The sequence below is a fragment of the Penicillium oxalicum genome, chromosome I (assembly GCF_001723175.1).
Source record: "Penicillium oxalicum strain HP7-1 chromosome I, whole genome shotgun sequence".
Lineage (NCBI taxonomy): Eukaryota > Fungi > Ascomycota > Eurotiomycetes > Eurotiales > Aspergillaceae > Penicillium > Penicillium oxalicum.
Window position 1 is genome coordinate 565,600 of NC_064650.1, and position 13,655 is coordinate 579,254.

The 13,655-nt window shown below is 50.2% G+C and overlaps 4 protein-coding genes across 4 annotated transcripts; 1 reads left to right on the forward strand and 3 right to left on the reverse strand.

Moving 5' to 3' along the window:
• Window positions 1-104: 104 nt before the first annotated feature.
• Window positions 105-2,354, reverse strand: POX_a00194 (uncharacterized protein; the record flags this gene model as incomplete). The annotated part of the gene is made up of 4 exons (XM_050109142.1): window positions 105-687; window positions 748-1,679; window positions 1,747-1,840; window positions 1,903-2,354. 4 exons carry the CDS (start codon window positions 2,352-2,354, stop codon window positions 105-107), a joined length of 2,061 nt encoding a protein of 686 aa, XP_049972910.1.
• Window positions 2,355-2,755: 401 nt separating this feature from the next.
• Window positions 2,756-3,843, forward strand: POX_a00195 (uncharacterized protein; the record flags this gene model as incomplete). Its single annotated transcript, XM_050109143.1, has 2 exons — window positions 2,756-3,019; window positions 3,082-3,843. The coding sequence occupies 2 exons, from the start codon at window positions 2,756-2,758 to the stop codon at window positions 3,841-3,843; spliced, it is 1,026 nt and encodes a 341-aa protein (XP_049972911.1).
• A 235-nt stretch (window positions 3,844-4,078) lies between these two features.
• POX_a00196 (Pre-mRNA-splicing factor isy1) lies at window positions 4,079-4,935 on the reverse strand (the record flags this gene model as incomplete). Its single annotated transcript, XM_050109144.1, has 2 exons — window positions 4,079-4,834; window positions 4,933-4,935. The coding sequence occupies 2 exons, from the start codon at window positions 4,933-4,935 to the stop codon at window positions 4,079-4,081; spliced, it is 759 nt and encodes a 252-aa protein (XP_049972912.1).
• An 830-nt stretch (window positions 4,936-5,765) lies between these two features.
• Window positions 5,766-13,205, reverse strand: POX_a00197 (Myosin type-2 heavy chain 2; the record flags this gene model as incomplete). The annotated part of the gene is made up of 5 exons (XM_050109145.1): window positions 5,766-6,200; window positions 6,260-12,245; window positions 12,313-12,497; window positions 12,562-12,705; window positions 12,768-13,205. 5 exons carry the CDS (start codon window positions 13,203-13,205, stop codon window positions 5,766-5,768), a joined length of 7,188 nt encoding a protein of 2,395 aa, XP_049972913.1.
• Window positions 13,206-13,655: the final 450 nt, after the last annotated feature.

A 13,655-nucleotide genomic window follows, 5' to 3' on the forward strand; every position in this document is an offset into this window, starting at 1 on the left:
CAAAACATGAAAAGGGAAGAGATAACCAGAGATCCCAACGGTGATTTATGGATTGAAAAACCCCATTGCAAGCTCTCCCAATGATTGTTCTATGATGGCTGAATCTACCTCCTGTTGTGGCCAAATTCCTCATCGGCAATCTCCCGCTCCTCTAATTCGATCCATTCCTGACCTGCGTTGTGCTGAGCAGCAGCCCAAGTCCGCTGCAATCCAATGTCTGCCTGGGAATCAGTGACCGACGAGGTATGCTTCCGAGGGTAGGTAGAACCATCGACCGTCAGCTCAGCCTGTCGTAGTACTGCACCGTCTGACGGCTCCTGTGTCGGAGAAGCGGCTAGCTTTTCAGCATCCTCGTCATCTTCAGGCGTTCCTTCACGACACGCCCAGGCGTCGACAAACCGCAGGACCTCTCGAGGCCACCACTTCTTCATGACCAACAGTCGGAAAGGGACGAGGGCAATGATAAGCACCGGGAAGGCTGGAGCAGCGCGAGTGAGAGTGACAATGAAGATCACAATAGTAATCACAATCTGCAGGATGGTGTAGAGATGGATCGGAAGGTAGGACGGGGTTTTCGATGGGCTTTCCATCACGCTGTGATCTTCAGGATTCTTATGAAGAGACCGGGGTAATGGCGGAAGCTCAGATGGTGGGGTCAGAAGATAGAATGTTCGATAGAGAATTGGACTTGGTAGATGGTTAGTTGCGTTTGGGACGCAGTAGGAATTTCACACCCGAGTGACTTACTTGACGGAGAGGCTTTGCTCTCCCATGAAAAGGAACAGGCCCGCCAGAACACTGGTCGGAGTCAAACCGAGCACTTTCATGAATGGTGGACTGATGAAAAGGAGGATAGCGCCTGAATGGAGGAATGACGACCACCGCTGCTCGTATACCTGGTGTACTTCTCGAGTTTCAACCTTCTCTTCACCGTCCACAACAACAGTTCTTTCTTCTTTGACCGTGTGCATAAGAGATTCCGAGTGCAAGGGAGCCTGTGGGAGGAGACCATTGGCTGGTGGAATTCCAAGGATGCCGCAGAGCGCGGTGGTTGTCCCCAATAGAACTATATCCCAAGCGAAACCTCCAGGCTTCCGGGTACCATAGCGATCAATGGTACAAATGATCGAGCTCACTTCGTGGTCGAAGAAGAACAGAATAGTGATGATCAGGCCGGGAAGCATTGCTGCAAATATCCAGTTGACGGGCAGCTTCCAGAACTCAACGAAGAAAATGTCCCGCTCGGGCGATGTTGGTCTAAATGACGTGCTCACCGCCAGCGTCATCTTGTCCAGATCAGCCAGTTCCCCGACATGGGGCAGCCCAATAAAGACAATGATAGAGATTGCAGCAGCATATTCAGTAAGCAACAGACGGAAATATCGATGGAACAAAGGGCGCCAGCTCTCTGCGGTTGAGAGAAATATGGCGAGGAGCATGGTACCCACAGCCCCGATCACTGCATACAAGAACGCAGCGAACGAGAGACTGTTATGAGCTCTTTCCAGCTCCTGAATCGCCTTGTGAAAGTAGATGATGCTGTTCAATAGCGAGAATATTTCTGTCGCGAAAGTCGTCACATATCGCATGGTCCAGTCATGCGCATTGATGATTGCCAAAACGTAGTGCATCCATGCCGAATGAATCAAGGACCAAGCCATGAATGGCAAAAAGGGTATCTGCGATTACTAGGTCAGAGATGCAATCATAAAGTATATTTAAACACGAGGCCGAGACTCGATTCACCTGGAATACATCTATGCACAACGAGTAGATGTTCTCTGCCAATACAGAGAACGGACCGGTTACACCGAGGATGGTGAGAGGTTGAATCGAGAATCTGTCAGAGAAAGATCAGTCCCTGCACGCCAAGTCTAGTGAACTTAAAACGAAAACACTTACACCGAGAAAATGATACCACAGAGGCCAGTACTGAAGACGACCTCGATTGTGCCCCAGCTTTTGCCAGTGAGCACGTACAAGTCGCTGGCGAAGGTGATTCCTGGCAGGAGATTGGTGAAAAAAAAATATACAGCACTTGCGAAGATCAACTGGTTGAAAATAGTCCAATCTGAAACGTATCGCCTGCGCAAATTGATCAGGTCTTGCTTCACCAGCCGAAAAGGTCTTAGAGGGCCTCCCGTAGCGACGGAGCCTCGCAATTTGCGGAATGGCCTTGGAGTGTGCTTGGACGGAGTGATGATTGAGTGAGCATCTGGATCCGCATTGTGATCTTCTGGATGGTCCTCATCCTTTTGACGAGTACGAGTCTTCCTTCTTCGCCGAGGTTTGGAGACCTGGCGGACTGACGAAGAACGTGTGGATGGAGGCCTGAAGGCAGATATCAGAGACATTGGGCCAGTTGAGTTTCTCTTCAGCCTATTTCTGTTGTCGAACAAGAAGATCCGATGAGAGAAAAAAGAGGGACATAAAGAGAGAGAGGGATTAAAGAAAAAGAAAAAAAAATAGGTTCAGAAGATGAACTCAAGATCGTCAACAAATTAAACTTGGAAACCTTCGACAAGCATTCGACGATGGACTGCATCGATCAGATCTACTTCCAGATCCCAACATCGAACGCTCAAGCCCCCCGCGTCATCGTGGGCGCCAAGACGCTAAGGAAGCATAAAAAGACCGCCACACTGACCGCCTGGTCATTTACTCGGCAGTTTTTCTGTCAATTTCACGCGATCCTCTCCGGTTGGCCTCGTGAGAGCTGAGAGTCCATGGAGATGTTGACATGACATCTGTCAAGATGGCTCAATTCATACCACGCCAGGTATTTCCTCATTACGGGGCGATTCCCCGATCTTATTTCTTGGGGCACCATCGCGCTGGTCTGAGCAAGATGAAAACTATGCTCTCGACAATAGACTATGTCGTGGAATGTCGGGACTATCGGGCCCCTGTCACTTCTATTAATCCCATATTCGAAGAAGCTTTGGAGAACAAGAGGCGACTGATTGTGTATACAAAACGAGATCTCGGAAGCGTACCGAATTCACCTGCACAAAAACAGGTCAGTCTTGCCCCAAATAGACCGTGGCCGATGGAGCTCCAAGCTAAGAAATGGGTGGTTAGATCGAGAAAAAAGTACGGAGCTTTGATCGGAAAAGCGCAGTGTTCTTCGTCAGCACATCTTCTCGCGCTGATGTCACACCCATCATCCGACACCTTCGAGATGATGCCGAAGGCCCAGATAAGCTGGTTGGGTGCCGGGTGCTAGTGGTGGGTATGCCGAACATTGGCAAATCTACACTCATTAATCACCTTCGAAACTTTGGGGTGGGAAAAGCGAAAGCTTTGAAAACCGGTGGTCAGCCAGGCATCACCCGAAAGATTGCCAGTCCAGTAAAGATCATTGAGCGCGAGAGCGGGTCCCACGTCTATGTTCTCGACACGCCGGGTGTTTTCATGCCCTATGTCCCGGATGCCGACAACATGCTCAAGCTGGCTTTGTGTGGTTGTGTCAAGGACGCCGTGATCTCTCCCGTCACCCTCGTTGATTATCTCCTCTATCAGATCAATTTGCACGATGCGCAGGCGTATCAGCGTTGGTCTGAACCCACAAATGAAGTCATGCCTTTACTCGAGAGATTTGCACAGCAGACGGGTCTACTGGGCAAGGGAGGGATACCAAACATAGATGGCGCCGCCTTGCACTTCATACAAAAGTGGCGAGCCGGGGATCTCGGTCGTTTTATCCTCGATGACTTGGATGCAGAACAGCGACGCCGAGAAGATCCCGAACAACAGGCTCGAATGAGCATGTCTCAGGCGTTGAGGGTCGAGAGGACCACTCGCAAACACAAGTCGAATGCCACCTCTAGCACCCTTACATAGCAAATGTACCTGGCGGGAAATCTCCCCCAGCCAACTATGCGAATCAGGACCGAAGGTGGTTTGGTACAAATCCAATAAAGAAAGGAAAAACGCTGTATCAGCGAGATCATCGAATAATGCTGGAAAGGCAAATATTTTCACAAGAGTTCCCATCCCGCAACGCCGAAGTAAGAAGCAAAGGTGGGGAAAATGATGACATAAAAAGCCGTGCACACTTAGCGACACAAAATCAAGCTCAGGATATCTTCTGAAGAAGCCGTTGACGTCGCCTGTTGACAAGCTCTTCTTGCACTTCTTCTAAGGATGGAAGTCGCCATTCCACTCCGTCTCCAGAGTCTCCAGGCAGCGGTTCCCAGCCATCCTCAGTATCGTCATCACCCTGAGAGCGTAAACCCTCAATGGCCTCTTTTTCTTTTTGCTTTTCGTATGCCAACAGCGTGCCATCCTCCTCATCCAGACCATAACCGAAGTAATTGGCGTTGACCTTTCTTGTGGCAATGTCTCCGCCACGACCAGCCCCCGCACCTTCTTCCTCCTCTGGTGGTCCTCTGCCACGACGAGCTGCAGCTTCAAACATTTCTTTCACACCAGGCAATTCTCTCGCACGGCCAAAGTATCGGTAGCCTTTTCCTCCACCAGGGATCTCTCGTCCTTCATCATCGTAGACCCGGCCTGATCCGCGCATGTAGTTTGGTCCTCCCAGATTGCGAATCTGCATCTCCCAGGCCCATTTTTCTCGCATAAGCTTGTTGATCTCGTCATTCAGATCGCGAATCTGGTAGTCGCTGAGACTCGGTTCTTGGATGCGCGACACCTTGCGCGAGATTTCTTTCAAGACCTGGCCACGCCAGCGCTCGCAGGTCGGGATCGCGTCAACACTCGTGATATTCTTGGGTCGTCGTGTTCGTCCAATGTCAATAATTCCCATGTCCGCTGCTTGCTGCGCTCGAAAGCGGAACAGCATGGACTGTGCCTTCTCGCTGTTGCGAGCCTATTCATTGCGGACGCGACCAAGTCAGTATCGGCATTCTCGAGAATGCTTGAAATCGCGCATAAAGACACAACACAGCTGCAGTGGTTTGGACATACCATTTTGAAGAGATGATGAGGTCGATGACCCGGCAGTGCTCGTATGAGGTGATGGGAAGAGTCCGAATGTCAGGGTTGGAGCTTGGCAATCGCAAATGAGGTTGGGCGCCAAATTGGCGATTGCCGCGCGGCTATCACGTGGGTCAGTCGAAAGCAGGCAGCGGACGACTGCCCGCAGATGCCTTCGAGAGGCGTGCCCCTGTGGGTATTCGTCCACATATCAAATTGGTCAACAATAGAGAAGTAATGACAAGCCATCGAATCTTCTGCCAAGACAGGAACCGATCGCTGCATTACGAAATTTCATACATGGAAGGACCCGGAATTCTGAAGTGAGCGACATGACTCTAGCACTGGAGTTGCCATGGATCGAGGGCTCCACACTCAGTTCCTAATGCAATCGCGAGAGTGCGACGGCCTCGACTTTAAGCTTGGAGCTCTTAGGCTCCCAAGTCATATTTGAGACTGATTGCGCTTGGAGTGACTGGAGGCGAGAATAGCGAGAAAGGGAGAACAAACTAATTAATATGATCACTACGCAACGTGACCCTAAATTAAAACCTAATCAAACCCCAACCTCATCTGTTCAAGAGATATGCCAAAGGAAGATTGCCACCCAAGACATGAGTTTCAAGGAAAACAAAATACAAACGAAACTCCCAAGTATTAGGAGACAAGATCAGGCATTTGAAAAACACAAAGCTCCCAATGCACTCTCGGGGTTGCATTCAAGCTTTGGGCGCGATTGTGCGCTTCCTCCCAAATGTAATCAAACGCGGAAATGTAACACCCTTCAATCATGCTGACAGAGGAAATTGAGAAAAGAAAGGTTCTCACAAAAAGCCCTTGGTGTTACTGGGCTTGCGTTGCGGCGTTGAATCATAGCCGTATGCGGCACTGCCACGTCGACTACCAGCTTCACTAAACGCTGTCATGGGACGGCCCATTGAGGCGGTGCTTCTCATCGCCTTCAAGTTCTCCAGTTCACGCTCTAGCAGTTGGACTTTCTCCCGTTCTTCGCGAAGATCACGTTCAGCGCGGCGAGCCTGCAATTGCGTTTCGGTATCACCTTGCTGAAGCTCTTCGATGTTTTTGAGTAGTCTCTCGATCCTGTCGCGAGCCTTGCTGACTTCCTCGTTGAGTTGAACATTCACCTTGTCCCGGCGCTCGATCTGAGACTGCAAATCTTTCACGGTGCGGTCTACATTGCGGAGAGAGCGCTGTTCCGCAGTGTGTTTGCTCTCTTGTTCTTCGAGATGGGTTTCCAGCTGAGAGAAGGGTGTTAGCGAGTGTTATTGTTGTGAGTCACTTCCGGATTGAGACCTACCTCTTTGATGCGCTTGTGCAGGAAGCGGACATCTTGGCTGCCAGAGGAGTAGCCCTTGGTCTCCAAGTCGACGCACCGCAATTGCACCTCCTTTAGCTGCTTCTCCAGTCCAGCTTTCTCCTTGAAAAGCTGAGCTGCCGTCTCACGCTCGACCGTCAGCTCCTTCTGCATTTCTGTCGCAAGTGCATCGGCGCGGCGCATTTTGTTGACAGCAGCGGCAGAGAGATCTTCCTGTTGAGCAAGCTTCGATTTGAGCTCAAGTAATTCACGATCCATGCTCGCAGCGTTCCTCATTGAGGGGCTTTCGCCCTTCGCAAGATCCTCAAGACGCTCAGCGGCTTCGGCCAACCTGCCTTCAAGCATCTTCTTGTCCTTGAGGAGAGAGTCCCGCTCCGCTGTGACATCATCGATTGAGGTCCGGAGTGATCGCACTTGCGTTAGAAGGGACACCACTTTGGTTTGGGCCTCACTGTACGCAGCCGCAGCTTCATCTCGTGAGTTGGCGATATCCTGCATGGCAAGCTCTAGGCGAGCCTTCTCCTTGGCCCAGGTCGAGCTGTTAAGGACCTCATCATCCCATTTACTTCGCAGGTCGTCCAGCTCCTCACGTAGGCGCGAGTTTTCCCCGCGGACATTGAGTAATCGCTCACGTTCCATTTCGAGCTCACCATTGATGGTCGAGAACTCACGCTGATACTTTTGGCGAGTTTGCTCCATCGAAGTTTCTTTGTCCTCGATATCAATAGCCCGCTGATTACGGTAGTCCTCGAGCTCATTCTGAAGACGTTGCTTGGCTTGCAGAGCTCCTTGCAGCTCCGCGGCCTGATCTTCCATACGCGCTTCCAAAGATTGAGTTTGACGCTGTAAATCCTCAACCAGCGCATCCATCTCTTTCCGCTCGGAAATGATTTGAGCACACGTGTCTTCGGCTTCCTGGCATCGTGACTTTGCAAATTGCTCGGCCCGTGATGCCTTGAGCACGGCGATCTCTGCTTGCTCCAGCTTGCTGAAATACTCGTCCGCTCGGGTCTTGAACAGACTCAGAGTGGATTCAAGATCGGCTGTACGCGATGTCTCTGCATCAAGGCGAATTTGGAGATCGGAAAATTCTTGCAGAAGCTGATCACGGCTGAGATGATCTTGTTCTCGAGCGGTCTGAAGCTCCAAAGTCTCAGACTTAGCATCGCGAAGCTCGACTTCGAGTGTCATTTTCGCACGCTTGAGCTTCTCATACTGTGACTTTGCCTCACTGAATTCCGTCAAAGCGTCGTTATGGACCTTGAGCAAAGATCGACGAGACTGCTCTTGGGAGTTGATCAAATCATATAGCTCCTCGTGGGACTTGGCTTGCACGTCACGCAGAGAAAGCTCGCCAGATCGGATACTGCGTTCCAGAGCGGATACTTTCTTAGCGGAATCGTCAAGCTGCCCATGAAGTCGTCCATTCTCCCGTTCTAGCAATTGCATTCGGCGCACGGAGGGACTCTCATCTTGCCAGATATCGCGACTAGGAACAAATTGCTGAAGCTGGCTTTGAAGGTGCTTGTTTTGCATCTCAGTCATTTGCAGCTTATTTTGTAATTCCTCAATTTCACCCGCTGCATCCATCCGTTTCTGATAGCCCAGGGTATCGACAGTCCGGTCTGATCTGGCAGAATCGTTGGCACCTTCATACACATTATTGTAGCGACGGTGGGGTGTTGACGGGTTGGAAACTCTCTTGAAGGCATTGTCTGAATTCTTCCGCAGATGCACAGGCCCACGATTTGTCACATCGTTCTGATCGATCTCCTCAAGCAAGGCCCGCTTCGATGAGGAATATTTCGAGTCAAGCTCCCTCATCTCGTCGGCATGGCGGCGGCGCATCTCAGACAATTGACCTTCGGCACGAGCATATTTCTCCTCTGTGACTTGCAGTTTATGTTGAACGCCATTCAGAACCTGAGCGAGATCGACTCGCTTGGATAGATGTGGCTGTATCGCTTCCCAAGTCTCTTCGGGCTCCGAGGACTCAGGCTCAAAAACTCTGTGAAGAGCAATCAACTGGCGATGAAGATCTTCAATCTCCTTATTAGCGTGATCGAGAGTAGTCTGCATTTGCCTGGTGTTCGCTTGAGCCTGGCCGCGAAGTTGTCTCTCAGTTTCAAGATTACGATTCACTTCCGCTAGCTGGAGATTTGCGGTGGAAGCGGCCTTTTCAGCATTGCGACTGTTCTTGTGCTCTCGATTAAGCTCATGGTTAAGGTCTTCCAGACTCAGAGCAAGCTTCTCCTTTTGCTTTTCGAGGCTTGTGATCGTCAATTGGGAGTCCCCAAGCTGCTTTTGAAGTCGCTTGTTGTCTTCCTCCAGTCTTTCTTTTTCCTTCTGGAGGTTGGAAAGTCGCAGTCGATTGCTGTCGCTGGCCTTCGAGTTCGATCGGGCGATGTCAAGGTTCTTTTGCTGAATTTTGGTGAGTAATGCGCGATTATCATTCTCCGAAGCAGTGAGGCGGCCTTTCAAGGTCACAAGCTCTCGCTCTAGACGTGCCTTATGCTGGTCGTGACGAATACGGAAATTGTCGGATTCGGAGATTGCGTGCTCCAATTCCTGAACACGGACTGAGAGCTGGTAACGCTCAGCTTCGAGATCATCGAGAAGCTGCATCTTCTCCTCGAGATCAGTGCGCATGCTTGCCATGCGCTCGTCCGACTGGTTCTTCAACTTTCGCTCGATTTCAGCTTCCGCATTCAAGCGCGCATTTTCCACAGCGGTGAATCGCTCGCGGAGCTTAATGAGCTCAGATTGAAGCTCTTTTCTTGAAGATTCCGCAGCCAGGCGTGCCTCATTCGCGCGACGAAGGCTGTCTTGCTGGATGTACATCTCCTTCTCAATCTCGATTTTAGATTCGTTCAAGGCAGCATATTTGTCAGTGAGCTCAGCCAGGTTGTGCTCAGCAAGCATTTGGACATCGTCCCTGGACTGACGCTCACGACTGAGGTCCGCTTCAGTTTTGAAAAGTTGGGCCTTGAGGTCATGAACTTGCTGCTCCAACAGCTTTCTGCTCTCACCGGCCTCAGCATCCTCAGTCCTCTTCTCGTCGAGAAGTCGCTTGACATCTGCGGCTTCCCGCTCGAGCTGAGTTTTCTCAGATCGCATGGCATCTCTCTCAGCCTGCACCTCTCGAAGCCGGACCTGCATACTGTCGTGCCGATTCATGAGAGACTTTTTCTCAGCCTCTGCAGTTTTCTTGTCCTCGTCACACTTCTTGAGATCATTCCTGAGAACTGTCAATTCGCTCTCCTTTCGGCGAAGTAGGTCCTCGTAACTGGTCGTGGTAGATGTTAGGTCGGTGATCTGCTTGCGAATCGATTGATTTTCCGCTAGGCTATCGCGAAGTTCCTTCTTGGCCTTGTCCAGTTCCTTCGAGGTAGACGCGAGTTTGACATCGAGATCTTGATCTGTTCTCAATAGTTTGGCTTCAAGATCCTGAAGCTTGCGGTCCTTAAGACCAAGATGACTTTGAAGCATTTTGATCTCCTGCGCTAGCTCCTGTATTGAAGCGTCTTTTCCAGCGAAGTCTGCTTCGAGATCAGCAAGTTTTGAGTCCAGCTCTTCAACTTGGGCTTGAAGCGCCTGCTTCTCTGACTCCAGTTTTTGGATGATCAGACCGGCCTGTTCAAGTTGTGTGATCCGCAATTGTAATTGCTCGTCAGTCTTTTTCTTTGCATCCACAAGGTCATCCAATTGCTCTTCCAGCTTCTCTTGATCTGTAATAGCCTCAGCTAGTTTCTCTGCCAATTCGACTTCACGATCTTGAAGGCGCATGAAAATCTCTTCCTTGTCGAGTGCGAGAGCACGTTCGCTTTCGAGAGTCTTTTGGATTTTTTGAATTTCCAGTTCCGTACGTCGTCGCTCCTCGTCGAGCTTTTGCCGATCAGACATTTCTTGCTTCATCTTGGACTCCAGCTCCTTAATCTTCTCATCTCTCTTCTTCACCTCTTTAGCAGTTCTCGTGTCGCCGAGCAATGGCTTCATTTGGGAGAACAAGCACCACCAAGGGCTATCCTTCAACTCCAAATAGGCGTGGAAGTTTTGCAGTATGATGCGAGTTGCTTCAGCACGGTACAAACGCTTATTTGAGATCCGCCTTTGGACAAAGCCCCGTGCCACGGATTGAAATCGTGTCATAATCGTTCGGATAAGTTCATCACGCTTTTCTTCTAGATCTGCAAGAACTCCTGCACGGAAGAACACTTTGGTGCGTCCAACCCGGTACCAGGCTTTGTCCATCCCCAGCTTTTCCAGCATCAGACGGGCCACGCTTTGGCCCTCCAAATAACCCTTCGGCATGTTTTGGCATAGAACCTCATATCGCTGACGGAACTCCGCAAAAGGAAGTCGATTGGGGAAACCAGTTCGGGCGATTCTGATTCCTTCCAAGACACCGTTGCATCGCAATTGATCAAGAACCAAGGGCGCCTGTAACATCTTTGGACACTTCTTGTGGTTTGGCAAAATACAACGGACAAAGTGTGGATGTGTCGAATGAAGCTGAACCATCAAGCTAGAAAGGTGCTCCTTATGTCGTTGAGCCACAGTTCGGAACAAGCCCTTCTTCACACGGCTTCTGGGATGATCATTTCCATCTTCTACCTCGGCACAATCCGTGAACAAATTTGCTACGTGCTCATTATTCGAGGCTGCGAGCAGGCGTGTGATATTGTCGTTCATTGGGTCCTTGTTTTTCTCCAACCAGTCATGTGTCGTGTATTCGACTTCAGCAGCATAGTGAGTGAGGACAAAACCTTGGTTCAAGCGTGAGGCACGATACTTTGGCGTCTTGCGATCCCAAAGCGAATGCAGCTTCTCAGTAAATGACTTGTCCGTCGCCTTGGGCATCACGCAATCCTCGTCAAGGCATGAAAAGATACCGATTGGATTCGTCATTTCGATAAGATCGATAGTCGGTTGCAAGTCTCTACCAAAATCGATAAATTGCCACTCAATTTGCTCCCGAGCATATTCTTCCTGCTCGAGAACAAACATATGGTGGTTGAAAAATTGCTGCAGCTTTTCATTGGTGTAGTTGATGCACAGCTGCTCGAACCCGTTGTTATCAAAGATTTCGAAACCGGCGATGTCGAGGACGCCGATAAAGTAGTTCTCATCAGTCATCGAGCGACCTAATTGGTTGTTGATACGTGTGACAAGGTCGCCAAAGCCGCGGGCATAAATGCCCTTCGAGAGGGCGTCCAAGGCCAGTCGCACTTGGTCGGGAGTCTGAACCTTTTCCACCCATTCCCGGCCAGCTTTGACTCTTGGATGCAGCAGGCCTTTGATGAATCGTTCACTCTGAATCCCCAGAAGCTGGCAGGCCTTCTCCACGCTTTTAATGCCATCTGGAGCCAATGCAGCCTGGTCCGCTCTCGCGCTTTCCTTCGCGACTGTCACATTGCCAAGGTGTAGCACAGCAGCAATTGTGCGCAATATGGAAAGTTGGTCATCTTCGGTGAATTCCATGACATGGAACGCCTCAACTAGAGAATTCCACTCGTCTTGATCCGAGACTCCAACGATCGAGTCATTGCCATCTTTCAAGTATGCAAAGTCCTGAATTTGCATGTTGTGGAGCAAGAGCTTCTCGCGAAGGCTCTTGTCTGATCCTTGCAGCAGCTGATAGAAGATGTGGTAATTTCGCTCGTTGGAGTTTGGCTTGACGACTCGCGATTTTTCGAGCAAGTACCAATCTATCCATGCTCCACAAATTTGCCCTGATCGTGAAAACTCGATTCGAATGAACTTGCCGAAGCGCGAAGAGTTGTGATTGCGGACTGTTTGGGCGTTTCCAAAAGCTTCGAGAATTGGATTCGCGCGGAGAATTTGCTGAGACAAATTTGAAAGCTGCTTCGATCCTGACCGTCCGTAAGGCGTATCAGAGGTTGCGACGGCTGCAAGATATTGGATGACCTTCTTTGTGTTTTCCGTTTTGCCTGCGCCAGATTCACCACTAAAATCCAGCGGTCAGATACTTGCAAATCAAAGAAAAATAAGACTACTGAGGTTTTAATACTCACGTCACAAGGATGCTCTGGTTTTCTCCCTCTTCCACGAGGTTTCGAAACGCTTCATCTGCCATGGCAAAAATATGTGGGCGAGTCTCTTCCCTTCCACGACCTTTGTACAGCTTTATATACTCGGCGGTGTATATCGGGAGAGGACAGTATGGATTGATCGTTACCAAGAACAGTCCAGAGTATGTCTGTCAAACCTCACGTCAGTCGTGCTCATCATGAGCGGCTCCGTAATGTCATGCAAGTACGTACATAAATCAGGTCCGACTGGTACCGAGTATGCAGATTATGCACCACTGAAGCCTCGTTCAGATGGGTCAGCTCCGCCATGTCATCTGCTTTGTCGAATTTCGCCGGGTTAACCTTGTCCACCTGATCTGGGTCTACCTCCCGCTGCTAACCTGTATTTCAGTATATGTTCAATTGAGCAACCGCCGAATGTTCAAGCTGACTCATACCTCTCCATCATCGGTCTGCACCAGTAGATTCCCATTTTCAAGCTCCTCCAATACAAGACCACGAACAAATGCCTTTTCCGGGTCTCGCAGCCAAACATACTTGTTCCCTGAGAAGTCATTATCACCCTCCAGTCCACGTATTTGGTCTGCGCCTCGCTTGAGCTCTTCAGATTTGATGAAACTTGGCGCAAAAGTTCCAGAAGAGACGTCCTTGCGGAGTGAGGTCGATCTCTCACGAGAGAGGTTGCCCGGTGATCGATTCGGTGTAATTTGAGAGACCGACGCATTTCGAAGATGTCCTCTTGCCGATTCCAACCCATGCGAGGGGCTTAAAATGGCTGACTTGGGCCGTTGTTGTGACATTGGTCCTGACGATGGTGAGGAGCGCCCAAACGGGCTGGCACGCTTGGGCGTGCTATTGAGTTGGGAGGGAAGCATATTGACAGAATTTAGTTCAACGAGTCATTATTTGATGTCGTAGATATGTCCCATGTTCTTGGGGGACAATAAGCAGGAAATTTAGGGTGTGATGGTGACGAGAGAAGCAAATAATTGAGAGGGAAGAGAAAGGATCCTCAATTGAACCAGGTCAAGACCGCGTTCCTGATGTGGGGAGCTCAGTAAGTGATGTAAAGCGGAGAGCTGACGCTGTTTGTTTACACTGCGTTCCTCGGGTGCCCGCCGATCAGCTGGTCCGTGCACCACTCAAGCCGCATCACGTGAACCGAGTCCTGCTTTTTCGCAGGCGCTAACTTCTATTGCCAGCCGACCTGGCACCTTGAGTCTGGACCTCGCGCTCTCTTGCTGTCACTTTTCCTGCCTTCATCCGCACCTTCAACCAGCTCCATCTACCCCGCGTCATTTGAATCATCTCTTCATCTTGTCACT